The 18179-nt window shown below is 54.2% G+C and overlaps 1 protein-coding gene across 10 annotated transcripts in view; it reads left to right on the forward strand.

Annotated features, from left to right (window-relative positions):
* IGSF9B (immunoglobulin superfamily member 9B) overlaps window positions 1-16155 on the forward strand; it is a 48195-nt gene extending 32040 nt beyond the window's left edge. For 4 of the 10 annotated variants that reach the window (XM_009187700.4, XM_003910990.5, XM_021926766.1 and 1 more), the window contains 5 exons: window positions 1141-1302; window positions 2702-2747; window positions 3532-5187; window positions 12725-12846; window positions 15434-16155. In XM_009187700.4, coding sequence (XP_009185964.1) covers window positions 1141-1302; window positions 2702-2747; window positions 3532-5187; window positions 12725-12846; window positions 15434-15642 — 2195 coding nt within the window. In that variant the 3' untranslated portion in view covers window positions 15643-16155. Of the gene's footprint in view, window positions 1-1140; window positions 1303-2701; window positions 2748-3531; window positions 5188-5822; window positions 6692-12475; window positions 12847-15433 lie in introns of those variants that run through there. The other 6 variants (XR_004177284.1, XR_004177286.1, XR_004177285.1 and 3 more) reach the window with 6 other exon arrangements.
* Window positions 16156-18179: the final 2024 nt, after the last annotated feature.

Consider the following 18179-nt stretch of genomic DNA (forward strand, 5'->3'; position numbering starts at 1 on the left):
TGGAGCTGAAGAAGGGGTGTTGTGTGGGCCCACCCCTGACAATTCTCTGCTCAGTAGCTCTCTGCCAGTTCCTGGCAGGAAATGTGCCTCATCAGACCCTTCCACATGGGAGAAGGAGGAGGCAGCAGCCTCAGCATTCCCTGTATTAGGTCCCCCATTTCCAAAGGCTGTAGCTTTCATTTTCCCCTCAGACAATCAGCATCATCTGGATTATTTTTATCCATTATTATTATCAATGCAGCAATGAATTCTGGCCAAATACATTACAATCTATTGATTTTGCCTTTGCTGAACCTAAGCAGTGGCACTTACATAACTTTCCAATGAGTATAAGAAGGTAGGCTGGGGTCTGGTCTTGGCTCGGTCATAACGAGCTCTGTGGACTTGGGCAGGAAAGGAGGACGTTCAGTTCTTTACAGTGAAACAAGAGATTTGGCTCCATCTCTGCTGTCCCTGCCAGCTCTAGGGTACTTCCGTACCTGAGATGACCAGGGTGCGAATCTTCAGGACATTGCATGCTTGTGCTAGAAGGGGTTAAATACATTTGGATCTGAATTTTGTAGTAATAATCCCTCTTCCTGCGGTAGTATTTTATCCTCAAGTTGCCTTCACACCTGGGCTCTCCTTTTGTAGAGACAGCGTGGTGTGAGGCAGGAAATCCCAGACTGGGAGCAGGCAGCTGCATTCTGGTTTGGGCACTGATGGCAATATTCACATAAGCAGGTCTCTCCAACTCAGCGGATCACAGCCCTTTCATTTAGAGAATGAGAACAGTATGTGTGCTCTGTGTACCTCATGGGGTTAACATGAGAAGAGCTGATAACGTGCGTGAAGGTACTTTGCAGAAGGCAGAACCCTAGATAAGTATAGATTACTCTTGAAGTCATCATCCCCATGGGGGTAGGCATAGATGTTTTCTTCTTTATACCCTCTGGAGAGATTGACTTCTGTAGTCTCTCCTATCTTCTTCCTCTTCGTGACACCATCCAGACCTCCTCAGTGCTAGAGTTCAGCTTGGAGCCTGAGCCTTGATACTGTCTGTTCTACAAAGGCAGGGTGAAACACTTGGGGACTGAAGGTCGGAGCAGGTGAGGTCCCGGGGAAGGATGGGCTCATGAGTGCTCCCCACCCTCCCTGCAGACATCTTCCCGCAGCCGGACCTGACCGAGGACGGGCTGGCGCGGCCTGTGCTGGCGGGAATCGTAGCTACCATCTGCTTCTTGGCAGCTGCCATCCTGTTCAGCACCCTGGCTGCCTGCTTTGTCAACAAGCAGCGCAAGCGTAAGCTCAAGCGCAAAAAAGGTGGGTGTCTGTCCCCTTCCCCTGCTCTCCCTGGTCCGGTTTCAAAAGCTCCCCATCAAGAGAGATGGACCAATTTTAGCATGGCCCCTCCTTGGAAATAGGGACATTGAGATCTTGTGGGTAGAGCTGCCAGTGAGACTTGATTTGAAGGTGGAGAAGCAGGGGTGTCGGGGAGAGGCTGCTGGGGCCCAAGCTAACATGAAGGCAGGGGCCAAAGGTGCCCCCTGTGAGCAGCTCCTTCACAAGGGCTCAAAGCTCCTGTCACAAGGCGGGCGCCTCCGGGCCCTGGTATCAGTTTCCTTTTTCTCACATGGAGTAAGGCCTGGGTTCTAGAGCCACCTTTTTCCTCATATGGACAGCCCCTCTCACTTGTTAGTTCTTTTTCCATATATATTCAGTTCAGAGTTTGTCTTTTTTTCTCATATATATTATGTATAAGTGGTTCTGTTTGCTTCCTTCCTCACATATGGGTTCTGTCAGTTCTTCTCATGGACATATGTCTGGGTTCTAGAACTCTTTTCTCCATATACATAAGGGCGCTTCAGTTCTGTTTTCATATGGCCCAATTTTAGAATCTCCTTCCACATACAAGGGCGCCTGGGTCTTGTCACTTTTTCCATATTGGCAAGGTCTGGGTTCTGTCAGTTCTTTCACATGGCGCTTTTTCAATCTCAGAGTTCTCATATGGCGTCTGTTCTGTTGCCATACGATGATAAGCGCTATGAGGTCTCTGTTCAGTTCTTTTTCATGGCGCTTTGCGGCCCCAGAACTCTTTTCCGCTATGGCGGCCCAATTTGTCATTCTTTTCCCCTGCTGACGCTGGAGTAATCTGTCGTTCTTTTTCCTCATGGCGCGTATTCTGTCAGTTCTTCCCCGCTGGGATTTGGCGCTTTGCGTGGTCTTTATCGTCTTTTTTCCGCGGCGTCTGAATCTGCGGTTTTCAGTTCCCCTGTTGACGGCGTCTCACTTGTTTCAGTTCTTTTTCTCGATACAGGTTCTATTATTCTTTTCATATGTATAAGGGCCCTCACTTATTAGTCTTTTTTCATATGCTGCTTATGGGTCTTCGTGACAATTCTGCTGGCGCGCCTCCCGGCTCTATTGCCTTTTCACATAAGGGCGTCTGGGGTTCTGTCAGTTCTTTTCCTTACATATGGCGCTTGCGAGGTCTTGTCAGTCTTTTTTTTTCCTCATGTGGGAAAGCAGGAGGCTCTGTCAGCTCCTTCTCCCACAAGCGGGCGTCTGGGTTCCCCAGAGTCACTTCTTCTCCTCACAAGGAGGCGCCTCCTGCCCTGTCAGTCCTACAAGGGCGGGCCCCCAGCCTCAGCTCCTGCGGATGAGCGTGCTGCGTGGTTGCTGGCTTGGCCTCAGCAGCCTCTCCCCTTCTCTTTCCTTCCAGACCCTCCACTCTCTATCACCCACTGCAGGAAGAGCCTGGAGTCTCCGTAAGTGTCTCTGATCCTGGGAGAACTGTGCTGTTCATGGCAGGGGGCACATAGGTAGACGGCTTGCCTCACCCAGCCCATCTCAGTGTTTCTAAGCCATTTCTTCTGGATTGACCTGTGTGTTAATTGTACTTGCCCAGTCCCATCTCAGTGTTTCTAAGCCATTTCTTCTTGATTGCCCTGTGTGTTAATTGTAAGTTGTCCACACTGGTAGAGGGAGTGGCAGTGTAGATGATCCAAATTAGCCAGTAATCAGTTTCTCTTCAGCCTTGGAATGTATTTCTCTAGTGTTTTCCCACCCTAGCAGATTTGCCTCCTTAATATGTATTGCTTAAGTTGATACTAAAGTGAGCTTGCTAGCCTTGAAAAGGGGGGAATGAAGCTGGAGGTATGCTTAGAGCACACCAGAGAGGGAGCAGGCCAGCACAAAAGTGGAGAGGTGGGTGTTCACTGGAAAGATAGATGATGCGGTGGGGGCTGGGTGCGGTGGCTCACACCTGTAATCCTGGTGCTTTGGGAGGCTGAGGCGGGAGGATTGCTTGAGGCTGGGAGTTCAAGACCAGTCTGGGCAACATAGCAAGACCCCATCTTTTAAAAAAAAAAAAAGGAGGATGCACATCCAGACAGTGGAGAGTTGACCAAAGCATTTCACACCACGATACGCAGCCAGTTTTCTTTAGCATGAGGATCCTGGGTGCTGGGTGGTTGCCAAGAGAGGGAAAGGAAGTCCTGGCCAGCACACTCCCCCACCTCATCCCCTCCTGGCTCTTACTCCTCCCTGCAGCTTGTCCTCTGGCAAGGTGAGCCCTGAGAGCATCCGCACGCTCCGGGCACCGTCAGAATCCTCGGATGACCAGGGCCAGCCTGCGGCCAAGAGGATGCTGAGCCCCACCCGCGAGAAGGAGCTGTCGCTGTACAAGAAGACCAAGCGGGCCATCAGCAGCAAGAAGTACAGCGTGGCCAAAGCGGAGGCTGAGGCGGAGGCCACCACGCCCATCGAACTCATCAGCAGAGGCCCTGATGGCCGCTTCGTGATGGACCCTGCCGAGATGGAGCCCTCACTGAAGAGCAGGCGCATCGAGGGCTTCCCCTTCGCCGAGGAGACGGACATGTACCCCGAGTTCCGCCAGTCGGACGAGGAGAATGAGGACCCACTGGTGCCCACATCTGTGGCTGCCCTGAAGTCCCAGCTCACCCCTCTGTCATCCAGCCAGGAGTCCTACCTGCCACCACCAGCATACAGCCCTCGGTTCCAGCCCCGTGGGCTGGAGGGCCCCGGTGGCCTGGAAGGTCGGCTTCAGGCCACAGGCCAGGCCCGGCCCCCTGCCCCCCGGCCCTTCCACCACGGCCAGTATTATGGGTACCTCAGCAGCAGCAGCCCTGGGGAGGTGGAGCCGCCCCCATTCTACGTGCCAGAAGTGGGCAGCCCCCTGAGCTCCGTCATGTCATCCCCACCCCTGCACACCGAGGGGCCCTTTGGCCACCCTACCATCCCTGAGGAGAATGGAGAGAATGCATCCAACAGCACGCTGCCCTTGACTCAGACACCTACAGGAGGGCGCTCCCCTGAGCCCTGGGGCCGGCCAGAATTCCCCTTCGGGGGGCTGGAGACCCCAGCAATGATGTTCCCCCACCAGCTGCCACCCTGTGATGTGCCCGAGAGTCTGCAGCCCAAGGCCGGCCTCCCCCGAGGACTGCCCCCCACCTCCCTGCAGGTGCCCGCAGCCTACCCAGGCATCCTGTCTCTGGAGGCACCAAAGGGTTGGGCAGGCAAGTCGCCTGGCAGGGGCCCTGTCCCAGCGCCCCCCGCCGCCAAGTGGCAGGACAGACCTATGCAACCTCTGGTAAGCCAAGGGCAGCTGCGACATACAAGCCAAGGCATGGGCATACCCGTGCTGCCTTACCCCGAGCCGGCTGAGCCGGGGGCGCACGGCGGCCCCAGCACATTTGGCCTGGACACCCGGTGGTATGAGCCCCAGCCCCGGCCCCGGCCCAGCCCCCGGCAGGCCAGGCGCGCCGAGCCCAGTTTACATCAAGTGGTGCTACAGCCCTCCCGGCTCTCACCTCTGACCCAAAGCCCCCTCAGCTCCCGCACTGGCTCCCCTGAGCTCGCCGCCCGTGCCCGGCCTCGCCCGGGCCTCCTGCAGCAGACAGAGATGTCAGAGATCACCCTGCAGCCTCCTGCTGCAGTCAGCTTTTCTCGAAAGTCCACGCCATCCACGGGCTCCCCGACCCAGAGCAGCCGCAGCGGGAGTCCCAGCTACCGGCCCGCCATGGGCTTCACCACACTGGCCACAGGCTACCCTTCCCCTCCACCTGGCCCCGCCCCTGCTGGGCCTGGGGACAGCTTGGACGTGTTTGGACAGACGCCTTCCCCTCGAAGGATGGGGGAGGAACTGCTCCGACCAGAGCCCCCACCACCCACGTTACCTACTTCAGGGTGAGTGCGCGGCCTCTTCCACCACCCGCACCTGGTCAACTTCCTTCCCCACCCGCCTCGCCCTGCCCTCCACCCCGTCCATCCGCCCGGCGACAGGGCTTGTGTGGACATGCTGCACCAGCATCCCTCGGGAGAGGAGTTCTGGCCGCCGCGGCATTGGCAGGGTGCAGTCGCTGGGGTGGAGCGGGCCCACCTGCCCAGGTGCCCTGCCAGGAGCATGAGGCATCTTCTCCAGCAAGCCCTGAGCTCTCAGCGGGCGCACCACCTACCAGGGAGCAGCGGATCACAGCGAGTGCCCTTGCGGGGGTGGACCCGGTCCCTCTTGGAGTTGATGGCTCTCCGTGTCCCTGTGGTCCTGGCATCGGGCGGTGGTCCTGGGGGTTGCCCACACACCTCGTGTCTAGCCTCCTTTTCTTCCCCGGCCCCTCCTCCTTGTTAAGCAGGACCCCGGAGCCTGACTTCTCCAGACCACCAGGCCAGGGGCCTCCTGTTCCCAAACTCCTGGCCCTTAGCAGCCCTAGTGAGCGCCGGACTCCAGCCCCCTCCTCAGCCTCTCCTGGAGGCCCAGAGAAAAGTGTCAGGCCTTGTGACCATGTGCAGGACACGTCCCCCACCCCCACCTGTATACCTCGCAGGAAGCTGCAGAGAGACAGACAGACAAGCTCCGGCTATCAGCCCGCCTGAGAGAGCACTCTCTAAACTGTAGCAGCTGGTATTCCAGGTACCAGAGCCTGGACACCTGTCTATGCCTCTTCTTCTCTCATCCTTCTCCCCTGCCGTCCCCCCTCCTCCTCCCCCTGCCCCTCCTTCCTTCTCCAGTGAGTCTTTCTCTCTGCCTATCTTCCTTCCTCACCATCGTCTTTGGGTTGACCCGACTTGCTCAGAAGAACTGGCCACGCCTCTGTAGTGCCCCTGGATACCCCGTCCCCCCGCCCTCTTCTCTCTCTCTTTCTCTCTCTGGCTCCGTCCTTTGGTCTCTCTTCTTGATGTAGCCGCCTGTGGAGGGAGCAGAGAGTTCCAGAGGAGGCTGGCCTGGTGGTAGGCAGGATGGGAGGTGGTCGAGGAGGAGGGAACCCAGCGCCCTCCCCCTGCCCGTCCCCCACCCTCCCTGGTACCTGGAAGTACAAGGTCACCTCCCAGCCCCAGCGCCACCACGGGCTGCTCCGGGGCGGTGAAGGGGGTGCGGAGCTTAGGGCGCAGGGAGGTGGAGGAGCCGCAGCTGCCGCCTCTGTCTGCGCGGGAGGTGCCGCGGCAGCCCTGTCTCTGTGCTTTGTGCGCGCTCAGCTCATCTGCTTCCTTCCATCGTGTCTGGGTCTCTGTCTCTCTCCTCGTCCCTCCCCCGCGCTCCGGCCTCGCCTGTCCGGTGCTCGCTGTGCCCTCCCCTGCTTCCCTCTGGGTGTGCGTGGGCGGTGCCCCCCGGCCGGTGTTGATAACTGCTTTGTTTCTGATTGATCTCAGCTATCTGGGCAGTGTTGTCGAGACAAGCCTCTCCTCAGCTCAATAGGTAAGGGAGCTCCTCGGCTGGGCGGGCGGGGGCGGGCAGGCGGACGGGGCTTCGGCCGGGCCATTGCTTCCTGGACAGGGGATCCAAACCATGTCCCCTCACCGCCCCGTGGGGTGGCCGCTGCCGCTCCTCGATCCCCACGGCTTCTGGGTTCCCCACATCGAGCCACGCTCGGCACCGCCTAGCTGCAGCTTCTGCCCCCCATCCCCATGTCCAGCCCCTCTAGAGCCCCCTGCGGCTCTCCTCACTCTGACGCCTTGCCAGCCTGCTGCCAGTACACCCAGGGCCTCCCACAGAAGCCCTGGGGCCCTGCATGCACCCCGAAGGGGCCCAGAACGCCCGAGATCTGCTTTGCATCTCTGCACCCTTGGGGACCTCTGTGGGGCCCCTCTGGTATCCAGGAAGAACCTCCCGCACCCTATTCTCCCAGCAGCCCCAGGCAGAGCATCCCTTCTCCTGGGGTGGTTGGCCCCTCACCAGCTTCTTGGGATCTTCGTGGTATTAGGCTCTCTCGAGGAGCACAAGGTTGGGATGAGCCCCACTTCTTCCCTGACAGTGGGGTCCTCCGCAGGGTCAGGTCCCTGCAGTCATGCTGTAGGGAAAGGGTCTTGGGAGGACCTCCCCAAGGGGAGGGGGCAGGCTTCCCCTGGGCAGACAGGCATTGAGCTGGCAAGAAGTGAAACCCCCCAGGGACCAGCACTGTGTCCCTCCCTCTGCCCCTGCAGTCGACCTCTCCTTGAGTGTCCTTCCAGGTGGAAGCCAAAGGAACTTGGGCATTCAGGGAGCCTTTGAGTCCCTCACAGAGACTCAGGGCCACCCGAAGCTCGCTCCCTCTCACAGTAGCCTAACAAGGTGCTGCCTGTCGCCACGGACCCTCTGCCCTGTGCCTGGGCACACACAGGCATTGGGCACCTGCATGGGAGACAGCGAGCCTCCCGTCCAGGTGCTTCTGGCTTCCCAGGCGAGGAGACAGGTGCCTTCCCCACCTAGAGATGTCAAGGGAGGCTCATTTTCCTAACCAGGGCTATAATTCTCATTCAGTCCAAAGAGTGGCCTCCATAAAGAGGACTGCCCTGACATTTCTTTACCATCTGTAGCTATAAAATTGTCAGCAGCCCAGAGGCCCCGGAATTGTGGGTGAGGCTGTCTGGCATAGGGTGAGTGTGAGGAGGGCTGTCAGGCAGCGTTTACGAGCTCACCTGTTCCGGGGCCCTCTTGCGGCCATAGACCCATTGGTCTTCCACCTTCCCCATCTCCTTCCCTCTCCCAGCTGTGACTCCTCCATGGCCCCCGGAGGTGTGGGAGCCCTAGACTAGCTCTCACCCCAGCTCCTGGAAATTCCTAGACTCTGCTCTCATGTGTTACTTCCTCGCCCCTTCACTCAACTCCATTGACCCTCCCCTTTCCCAGTGTCCCCACTGTGCCAGATCCAAGAGAAGCCCACTCTCTTTTCACTGCTGTGGCAAACCCAGAAACCAGGGGCAGCGATGAGGGACCATCGTTTCTCTCCCGGGCCTGGCCAGCATCCCCAGCCTAGGAGAAGGAGACCCTCCCCATCCTGAGTCAGCCCCTCAGTGCTGGGCTCTCCTGCCTGCTGGGAGCCTTCCCGGTACGGCTGCTGGGCCCTGGGGAGATGCAGGCTCTGTTCAGATGCTGTCTCCGTGCTGCACCTTTGCATGTGTGCCCTCTCGGTCTTGCTTGGAGAAGTTGTGACAGCTCTTGTCCACGTGCGTTCTCGCTGTTTCTTTTCCCTTCAGTTCCTCTCCTGTTCCTTTGGCCCATATGTAGTTGTTGCCCCTGCCTCTCCTCTTTTCTCTCTCCCTTTTTTTCTCCTCTTCCCAACTCCCTTCTCAACATGGGGAGTTGTATTGTGTGGACCTGTCCTTTCTGTGGACCGTGGGGAGGCTGAGCCAGTTCTTAGCTCCTGTCTGAGCCTAGTGATGCCCTGTCCTCACCTCTTCTTCCACTCGCTTTCCCGTTCAGGCTGTCACTGCAGGGAGGCAGGTGGGTCTGGAGCATGGAGTGGCCCCTGTGGGTCAGCCGTAGGAAGGAGCCCTTTTGGAAACAAGCCTCTGCCATGTTCTGAGGCAGAGCACTGGTCTGAGCCCGGCCCCACAGAAGAGTTCCATCTTGCGGTCAGTGGGGTGGGTTCAGACCTCCAGACTCCTGCAGTGGGCCCACCCTTTCCCTTGCTATGGCCCGTCTGTGAGTGGCTTTCCTCTGCCTCCATCAGGGTATAATCAGGCAGGTGATGTTTGCTCTCAGATGATTAGAAGAGGAAGAAAATGCCCATCAAGCCACTGATTCAGCCTGTTGGCCAGGGAACACCTGAACAGCGTCATAATGGTCAGCTGATGGGCGCTGAGCTAAGGAAATATGCAGGGGGTTTTGACTTTCCCTGTCCTGAGGCCTCCACTTTGACGTGGCTGCATCTTTCCTCAGCTCTTCTGGGTAAGCTGAGAGCTAAGCAAATAAGACCTCCTGGGCTACCTGGTCGTGATTTGGGTTGCGTATGGATTTTTTGAAAAGAGAGAAAAAGTATTGGCTGGGTGTGGTGGCTCATGCCTATAATTCTAGCACTTTGGGAAGCCAAGGAGGGCAGATCTCTTGAGTCCAGGAGATCGAGGCCAGCCTGGGCAACATAGTGAAGCCCTATCTCTACAAAAAAATACAAAAAATAGGTGGGCATAGTGGCACATGCCTATAGTCCCAGCTCCTTCGGGGGCTGAGGTGGAAAGATCATCTGAGATGGGGAGCTTGAGGCAGCAGTGAGATGAGATTGTGCCACTCCACTCCAGCCTGGGCAACACAGACCCTGTCTCAAAAAAAAAAAAAAAGTAAGTTCCAGGCAATTGTTGGTAGTCCTGTACTGTAAAAATCCCCTCTGTGCCAAGGCTTTGAGGCCCTCATCTTACAGTAATCCCCTGACTTCCTGGAAGAAGGGGAGCCCCGGGTTTGTAGTATTCCTGCATGCTTTAGAACAGTATAGGCTGTTTGGGAAGAGAGCTGTGACCTTAAATTCTTGGAAAGCCCAGGACTGGCTTCTGGTGTAATGGGATCATCTATGGATCAAACTTAGATTTACCTGACAGCTGAATTCCAGGGATAGGATGGAGTTGTTTCACTGAAGCTTCCCATCTGAGACATTGGCACCAGGAGCTCCATGACCAAAGGGTCCCAGGTGGGGCTGGCATTGGCAGCAAACATGGTCACCTTTCCTAAAACAGGGAGGCAATTCGATTGCACAGGGCTTTACATGCAGTTCGTAAAGTCTGTTAGGTCACGTTCTATGCGTCTTTTCTGTACCATGTGCCAAAAATAGACTCGTTTTGCCTGCCCCGCTTCCTCCCTCCTGTTCTGCCAGACACTAGCTTTTGTTTTTTCCTCCTGCATTGGGTGAGGGTCTTGGTGTGTCCAGAGCCTTCTTTGTCCTGTGGCCATGCTTCCGTGCTGAGCCCAGAGCTAAACAGGTGGACAGCAGGTGTCCTGGAAGGGCTGGAGCTTGGCTGTTTCTCAAGGGAAAATCGGCTGCTTCTGGTTACTGGATCATTACTGTTTGGGAATTTTTGTCTGAAGATACAACTTAAGCAGGCTCCTCTACAGCCCTGGTCTGTCTTACTGGGGCTGTTCCACCAAAGCACAGAATGTCAGTGCTAGCCTCAAGTACGTTGCAAGGCATATCTATTTCTCAGGTGTGGTGGGGATGCCATGCTTTTCTTCTTTGTAGCTGCTATACCTGTGTTGATTGGGAAGACGTTGGAAGGGCAGTTGAGAGGTGAGCCTAACGTTAAGAGTCTTGGCTCTGTCCCACGATGACTGGATTATTCGACAGGTTGCTTACCTCTCTAAACTTCAGTGTCTCCATCTGAAAAATGGGGGCATTGTAGTATTTACCTTAGGTTTGCTGTAGAGATTATAGGCAATTACTGTACAGCAGTGCCTGCTGTGGTAAGTGGTAAATCAATGCTAGATAAAAATGACAACAGTGATAAGATGTGGATTCTAACCATCGTATCACCCCTGGAAATTTCACCTGGCTTGAAGAATCCCTAACAGTTTTCAGGGCACCCTGTACCCGTTTCTCTCGTGCTCCTGCAGTCTCCCTGGATGACGTTGGAGACTACTGTTCTTGCTGGTCATGTGCCTCCCTGACCACACGTTGCTCTCCGTGTGTGGTCCTCCTGAAGAGGCCAGCCAGGAGACAGAGATCGACTGAATAGGTGGATTCACATTGACTTTCCTTGTAGGCAGCATGAAGAAGCCTCAGTCGAGGATGAGAAGGGGTGAGGATGTGCCTTCCACACTGGCAAGGTGTGCTCCCTCCTGCCCGGGCACCTGCACCCTTTGTCTGCCTTCCCGCTTCCTTCCCAGCTGCTGCTGTGCTGTAGGATCTCTCTGGGTAGACTGGCATGTTGGGTCACTTCTTCACGAGAGGGCTGTGTGTGCCTGTGTGTGCACGTAAGGGACCCTGTGTGTCCTTCTCAGCTCTGCTGTCAGGGGCTATGGAAAGTCAAGAGGTTGATCCTGACCTGAACTTTTGAGGGAGCCTTTTGAAACTCTATGGACTAAAGTACTAGAGAACGATGACATCCCCCAGGAAGATAGAGGTCACTGCATTGCCAGTGCATGCAGGAAACCCCAGAGACCAGAGGCTCATCTTCATTTAGTGTGTAAGTCTCCTCTTCCTGCCTTGCTGCCAAGATATTTGATGTTTTGGAGAAGAGGCTGCAGGTTTCCTATCCCTGTTAACATTTTTTTAAACCTCAGACCTCTTGACCTTTGGGGTCTTCTTTTGCCCTCACAGCATTGTCTGTCCTACCTCTTTTAATCAGGACTTTCTAAAAACTGTTTGCGATGGAGATAGGGGAGGGAGTTGGGGGGTCCAGGAGAAGAGCGAGGCACGCCCATCCGCCGTAGCTCCAGAGCGTCCCTGCTTCTCTGATCGCGTGCTAATGCCAGTGCTGGTGGGAAGACAGAGTGACCTGTCTCTTTCTGTTTCCCCTTCATTCCTCAGGCTCCGAGTTGGGTTACTTTGAGAAGAAATGGCATTGAGAACATGTCTTTTAGGTTTTCCTCTTTTATGACTCTTGAAAGATTCTCTCCAATATGCACCGAGTGTCAGACTGCCTGTCCTCTCAGCTCTTCTGGCTCCCTTGTGTACCTGGGCTGCTGCACGGGTGTGGCCAGACTGTGGAACCTGTCCTAACTGTGCAGTTGATCCACCAGGCAAGTGGCAATCAGGATGCAGGAAGAGAGGCCAGTACACTTCTGTTCCAACAACCCCGTTTCTCTGTCGAATCCTAAAATACAGAGGTTCACCACGTTCTTGTTACAGACAGTAAGGGCTCTGGGAGGCTACCAGATTTGGTTGTTCTGCCGTCATCTCCTGCCACTTTCTCCTGTTTTCTTACATGGCCGAGGAGAGCTGAGCCTCGTCTGCAGAGTTGAGGAGACACTGCCCTGAAAATGTTGGTATATGACAAGAATTCGTTGCTGTAAGCTGCTGCTGTTCTGTGGGAATCTTGCAGCTGCAGGAGAAGCTGGGGTCCGGGTTTCTCACTTAGCACCCCCTTTTCTGGAGATGGAGGATGGTTCACTGGGATGGGAGTTGCTTGCCCCCTGCTCTAATATGCCCTTTTACTTTCCATGCAAAGGTCTTGATTGTGGTGATTTCTAGGAACTCCAGACGTTGAGCCTACTTCTGTCTCTGACACTGAATACATCCCAGCTTGAGTTACATGGGAAGGGGCTTACTATTAAAGTCTCTCTCTCTCCCTTTGCTAGGGTCTGCTGATCGCTCTGCAGGTTGGCTTCCGTCCAAGGTGGGCCATGCTCCTGGAGCTTTCTACTGGGTTTTCTTCTTTCCAGGAGCAATAGAAAGGCGGGTATCATGGAGCCATCGTGGGCACCCTGGGCTCTGTGGGACTGAACTCTGTCCTTCTATGGGTCAGCTACTTGGCTTTCTTCCAGTCCCTCTTCCAAAGCCTCACACATCCGGGAGCTGACCTGTGGCTCTCTGGTTGTCCTTTCCAGAACACTTCCACCTGCACCCGAGAATGCTGCTGCACCTGAGAGGCTGGAGGCTCTGAAATACCAACGGATAAAGAAGCCCAAAAAGTCATCCAAGGGCTCTTCGAAGTCAAAGAAACGATCCGGTAAATGATGGGCAGAGGGCTGCCCCACTTCTCCCACCTTGCCTTGCCATTGTCAGGAGGGTGACTGGGCTCAGGGTCCCAACCCTGGGCTTTCTCTAGAATTGAATCCACAAGCTTCTCTTGTCCTTTCTTTTTTAACACTATTTTTCAAGCAATACACAAACATGATTTTAATATACAAAATGAGAAAGATAAGCAGAATCTATCTGATTGCTCTCCCAATTTGTTTCCACTCACCTGGAGAACTGTCATTTTCAGCGTATGTGCCTTCAGAACCTTTTCTGTGCCTATAGCTTCAGAAAATGTATCCTATTGTTTTAGTGTGTTTTCAAACAACACAAATAGTACAGATATATTTTTCCACTCTGCCGTTCACCATGCACATAACTCTTATCTCCTTACTTACTTCCCCTCTATCATTTCAGGCCTTCTAGGAAACATAGGCATGAGGGGCCCCATGTGGAGCTCAGGGTACATTGCAGCCTGGGCCCAGCCTCTGCAGGTTGGCTGCACTCTTCTCAGTGAGATCGAGTGAAGGAAGCCTCCTTACCCCACAGAGAGGGCGCCTCTATCGAAGTATGTCCGATGTGTATCTTGCAGGGATAGGTAGCTTCTGAGTGCAGAACGAATTTAGCCCTCTTTAAGACTAGAAAATTATTTAATGTTTGTTAAAAACCCTCTTTTCATGAATGGTTTTAGGAGTGTTGTGGCAGGCTGTGAAGGAAGAATGCTGAACAGTTTCTTTACAGATCTTTGATAACTTGTACAGTAACTCTCCTTATAGATAGGATTATGGGAGAGTGTTATACAGAAATTCAGAGCCCCATGAATCTCTGGGAGACGGTGATCACTTATGATCACTTAGCCTTTGGCAGATAATAGTATCCTCTCGGTTTACAGATGGAAATACCGTGGCAGAGAAAAAGAAAATGATGTTTTTAGGGCTTGGGTTAGAAACTGGAGCTCAAAGCTGCATTTTCAACCAATTTAAGCCCATTCTTAACCCATTTAAGACCCATCAATATATATTTTATATATATGTATAACTTATGTATTTCTTATGTATTTCATAACTTATGTATAAGTTATGTATTTCTCTTAGGCATCAGAGACCTGCATTCTCTCTTGTTCTGATGGCAGTGGTCCTGTTACCAGTTCTATGTTGGCATCTTCCAAATGTCTGTCTTTAGCCCAGGTCCCTTCCCTGAGGTCATGGCTCATCTTTCCAGTTGCCAGTTGAATGTGCACTTGGGTGTTTCATACGCCTTTACAATGTCTAAAGCAGAGTTATTGATCAGCCTCTCCAGGTCTGCTTCTCCTCAGCTCTTCCTCAGTTTAATCACTAGCACTGGTGCCCCCTGGGGTATCAGGCCCTTTAATTCCCAGATTCTTCCCTTGCCTTCTCATCTCACGTCAAGCCCACTAGGTAATACCTGTTAGCTCAGCCTTTGCAACATATCCTGAATCTGGCCACTTTCCGTTGTCTCTATTGCTAACTCTATGTTCTGAGTCACTGTCTGTCCCACCTTGACTATTGCAGTACCTTGTGACTGGTGCTCCAGCCCCATCCTTGTACCTTGCACCACGGATTCCACACACAGCCACCACAGCAAGCTGTAGGACACGTAGCAGCATCCTCTCAGTCACGAACGCACACGTGCAGGCATGCGCGCACACACACACTTCTTAAAACCTTCCAGAAGATTCCCGTCGTAACCAGAACAGATTTCAAGCTCCTAGATGCCCTGCCTGTCTTTCTTGCCTCATTCTTTTCCAACTGAGATGACCTCCCTTCTGTACTGGGGACACACCACATTTAGCCTTAACTTGGGGCTTGCCCAAATGCCATTTCTTCTGTTGGGAATAGTAATTTTTCTTCAGATCTGTAGAAGGCTCATAATTTAAGACGCAATTCAAGTGTTAACCCTTTAAGGAGCGGAGTAGTGCCTCAGTTGACTCTATTTTATCTTTGTAGTATTTTCAGTAACTGCAAATTTTATTTCTGTACTTTTAAAGTCTTGACAGTTTGTCTCTTCCTCTGCACCCTAACATGGATGCATAGTCTTTGAAGGTAGCAAAGGCATTCCTGCTTAATCTCCAGAAGGGCCATAAGACAGAGGAGAGGGCTGGGCACTCCAGGAAGGGTCAAGGCCTGACTGTTGCATGGAATTAAAATATTGTATAAAGTCAGTCATTACTTGGGGTAGACGAGAAAGATGTCCTGAGTCCCAGCCTGTTCCTTCCTGATCCCCAGTCCCTAGAATGATGCCTAGTACTCAAGAGGCACTAAAATAAATATCTGTAGACTGATGGAGAAAGAAATGAATGAGAAAGAAAATCCTCTCCATTCCACTTTCTTAACTCCTATTCCAGTGAAGGAGCAGGGTCAGGTTGCTGGTTGCCTTAGCGGAAAAGAAAGTGGTTTCTCTGCAGCAATTCGTTCTGGTCTCTCTAGACTCAGGTGATTCCTTTGTTTCAACATTAGAATCCCTGAACATATGCAGGTGGAAAAGGTGAGCGGGCTGCGTTCTTCCTTTTCATCCGCTTGCTTTTCTTCTCTTTTGCGTCCCTCTTCCTTTCTCCCTAGACGGTTCTGCCTCCCAGGCTCAGCAGCTTCCCAACTCTCAGGTTCTGTGGCCCGATGAAGCTGTCTGCCTCCGAAAGAAGAAGAGACATTCTCGTCCTGACCCCTTTGCCCGGCTCTCAGACTTGTGCCACCGCCAGCTTCCGGAAGACCAGACAGCGATTCTCAACAGTGTGGACCACGATGACCCAGGCCATGCCACTTTGCTGTGACTCCACCCCACCCTAGGTGTCCCCGGGGCGAGGTTGCTGGGCTCAGGCAGGGAGGGCCACCGTGTGGGGGTGTGTCCTCCTCCGCCTGCCAAGGACGGCCCGGATCTTTGTCCTGCATGCCCCCTCTTTTGCCAGAGCGGGCGTCTCCCTCCAGATTCTGGCCACCTGTCTTCGGGACGGAGGGCGGGCAGACCTTCCACCTGTGGGTCGAGGTCAGGAAGTGGATTGGAGACTGGGCAACACCTGTCTCCTCCCCTCCGCCCCCTGCTTCACTCGGTTGATTTTTCTCATCTCTTCCAATGTCCTTGGAAGTGAAGAGGAAAGCACGGCTTTTACTGCTCTCTGCTTCTGTTTCAGTTTTTCAAGTCCTGGAAGAAGGCTGGACTTAATGTCCGTCTTCCACACCCCCACATATGTATAGATATAGATACAGATGCATATGTCTGTAGTGTGTGGGTTTCTCTATGTGTGTGTGTATATATATATACATATATATATGTACATCGAGGCAAAGTGCTGTTGCTCTCTGTGGTCAGTGGAGGCAGGAGGATGAGGGCAGTGGTCAGCTGGGGTTTGCGATTAGCACTGGCTGCACATTGGCCAGGTGCTTGACATCTGTCTTGGGGGATTCTTTCTCCTGAAACAGGATCCACGCCTCTCAGCTGAATTCTCCATTTGTCTCCTACCTTCTCCCACCCAGAGTAGAAATGGGGCCTTGCTGTGATTACTGGCTGCCTTCTATGGGGGTTCAGCAATGAGTTACTGCAGAACTAAATTCAAGCCTTTATTTCTTGGTTCCTGGGTGAAGAAGGGGAGGCCAGGCACCCAGACCTGCCTCTTTCTTCCTTCCAGCGCAGCTCATGCTGCAGAAGTAGAGGCTACTCAGCCATGGGGCTAAAGCAAGCCCCTGGTGCACAAATCCAGCTCATCCATCGGCACCCTTCCGCCCAGCCAGGCCATGAGCTCTGTGGCCAAAGGCTCCCCCACCGCAGAGCCACCTGTGCTAGCGCCAAGCTGTCGGCTCTATTTATACCGTCTCCGGCTCAGCACTCTGCAGTGCTGTTCCACAGCGGCTGATTGGATCCTCCTTTCCTTTTGTGGGAGCTAATTCTCCAGATTGATTAATTACCACTTGTGCGGAGCCGCCTGTGGCTTTCCCATACTCACCATGTGCTGCCTGCCGACTCTTCTCTGCCTTGGGGCCTTGCTCCTCCCATGGACCTGAGCTCCAGGAGGATGGGCTCAGGTGAAGCTAGGGCGCCTCCGGCTGCTGGGGCCTGGGACGCTCTGGATCCCGCCCGCTTTGCCCAGTATCTATTCTGTGGCTGAGGCATAGGAATGAAGGCGGGAGGGGTGGTGAGTAGGGTCTGGGCACTGACTCTTCCTCTGCCAAAGTCTTGTCCTGGTTCAAACTCTTAGCATCCAGAAGCTTCATGAGGTCATCTTCCCACTAAGATGTCTCTCTGCCCGTAAGACATGGTGCTGCCCAAGGACAGGGCAGAAGGCCCCGAGGGCGGGCTGGAGGGCAGATCTGCCCCTGCCCCACTCTGTGCAGGAGCCCCGCTTCTGGCTTGGCTTAGAATGAAGGTTCCTTGAAGTATTTCCTTCTTGGTGCTGCTGTCTTGGTGGGTTTGGGGGCGCCCACCTCTCCCGAGTCCCCGGCTTGGATATGAGCCGTGGCAGCACTGGACGGCTTCTGCTGGTCTCATGCAGCTGCCATGGGCTTGGCCCAGTGACCTTGCAGGATGAGGCCTTGGATGGCTGCTGTCTCTTCTTGGCATTTCCATCTTAGGGGATGGACTTCTTCTCTGCCACACAGGCCCTGGTCCTTCCTTTCACCCAGGGAGCTGAGGACCAGCTCCACCCTTGAGGTTTACTGTGCTAGTCACACCACCTCAGTTCCTTTCTGAACACATCTGAAGGGGTCGTGGTGGGAGAGGCACAAAGGGGCTTCTGAGACTAGGCCGGGCACCCTTGGGGTGGAACCTGGGCCTTCCGGTTGATGTGCTTCTCTGGGGCATTGGAATCCACTTGACCACTGAGCAACAGCTCTGCAAGGTGGAAGAGCACACAACTCTTCGGGTTCTTTTTTCCAGGTAGCACACCCTCTGCCCCCGTGCTGTGACATGCTGCTCACTCGGGCGTCTCTCCTGGGGGATGATGGGAGCCAGCTTACCTGAGGTGTTGGGGTGGGAGGTGGTGGCTCACCGCGAGCTGACGTGCAGCCTTTGTACAGTGTGGGGTTTCTCTCCCAGAGGAGCTCAGGGGGCTCAGCCAGGCCCTGGGATGCACTGGGATGTGGGCATCAGGCTGTCAGCCTTCAGGATGAATTTGGCCAACTTTTCTGAGCAGCATCCTGAGAATTCCAGCCCTCAGTTTAGAAAAGAAGAGGAGATGATGAGGTAGAAAGCTTTGCTGCTTTTGGATGTCATGAGAGGCTGAGATGCTCAGGCTGTGGCTGTGCCTTCCAGGGCACCCCCGTGCTAACCAAGGTGCTGACTGCTTCTCTGCTTTCCTCTGGCAGTGCCCATGACCTC

Source organism: Papio anubis, chromosome 12, assembly GCF_008728515.1.
Source record: "Papio anubis isolate 15944 chromosome 12, Panubis1.0, whole genome shotgun sequence".
In the NCBI taxonomy this organism is placed as follows: Eukaryota; Metazoa; Chordata; class Mammalia; order Primates; family Cercopithecidae; genus Papio; species Papio anubis.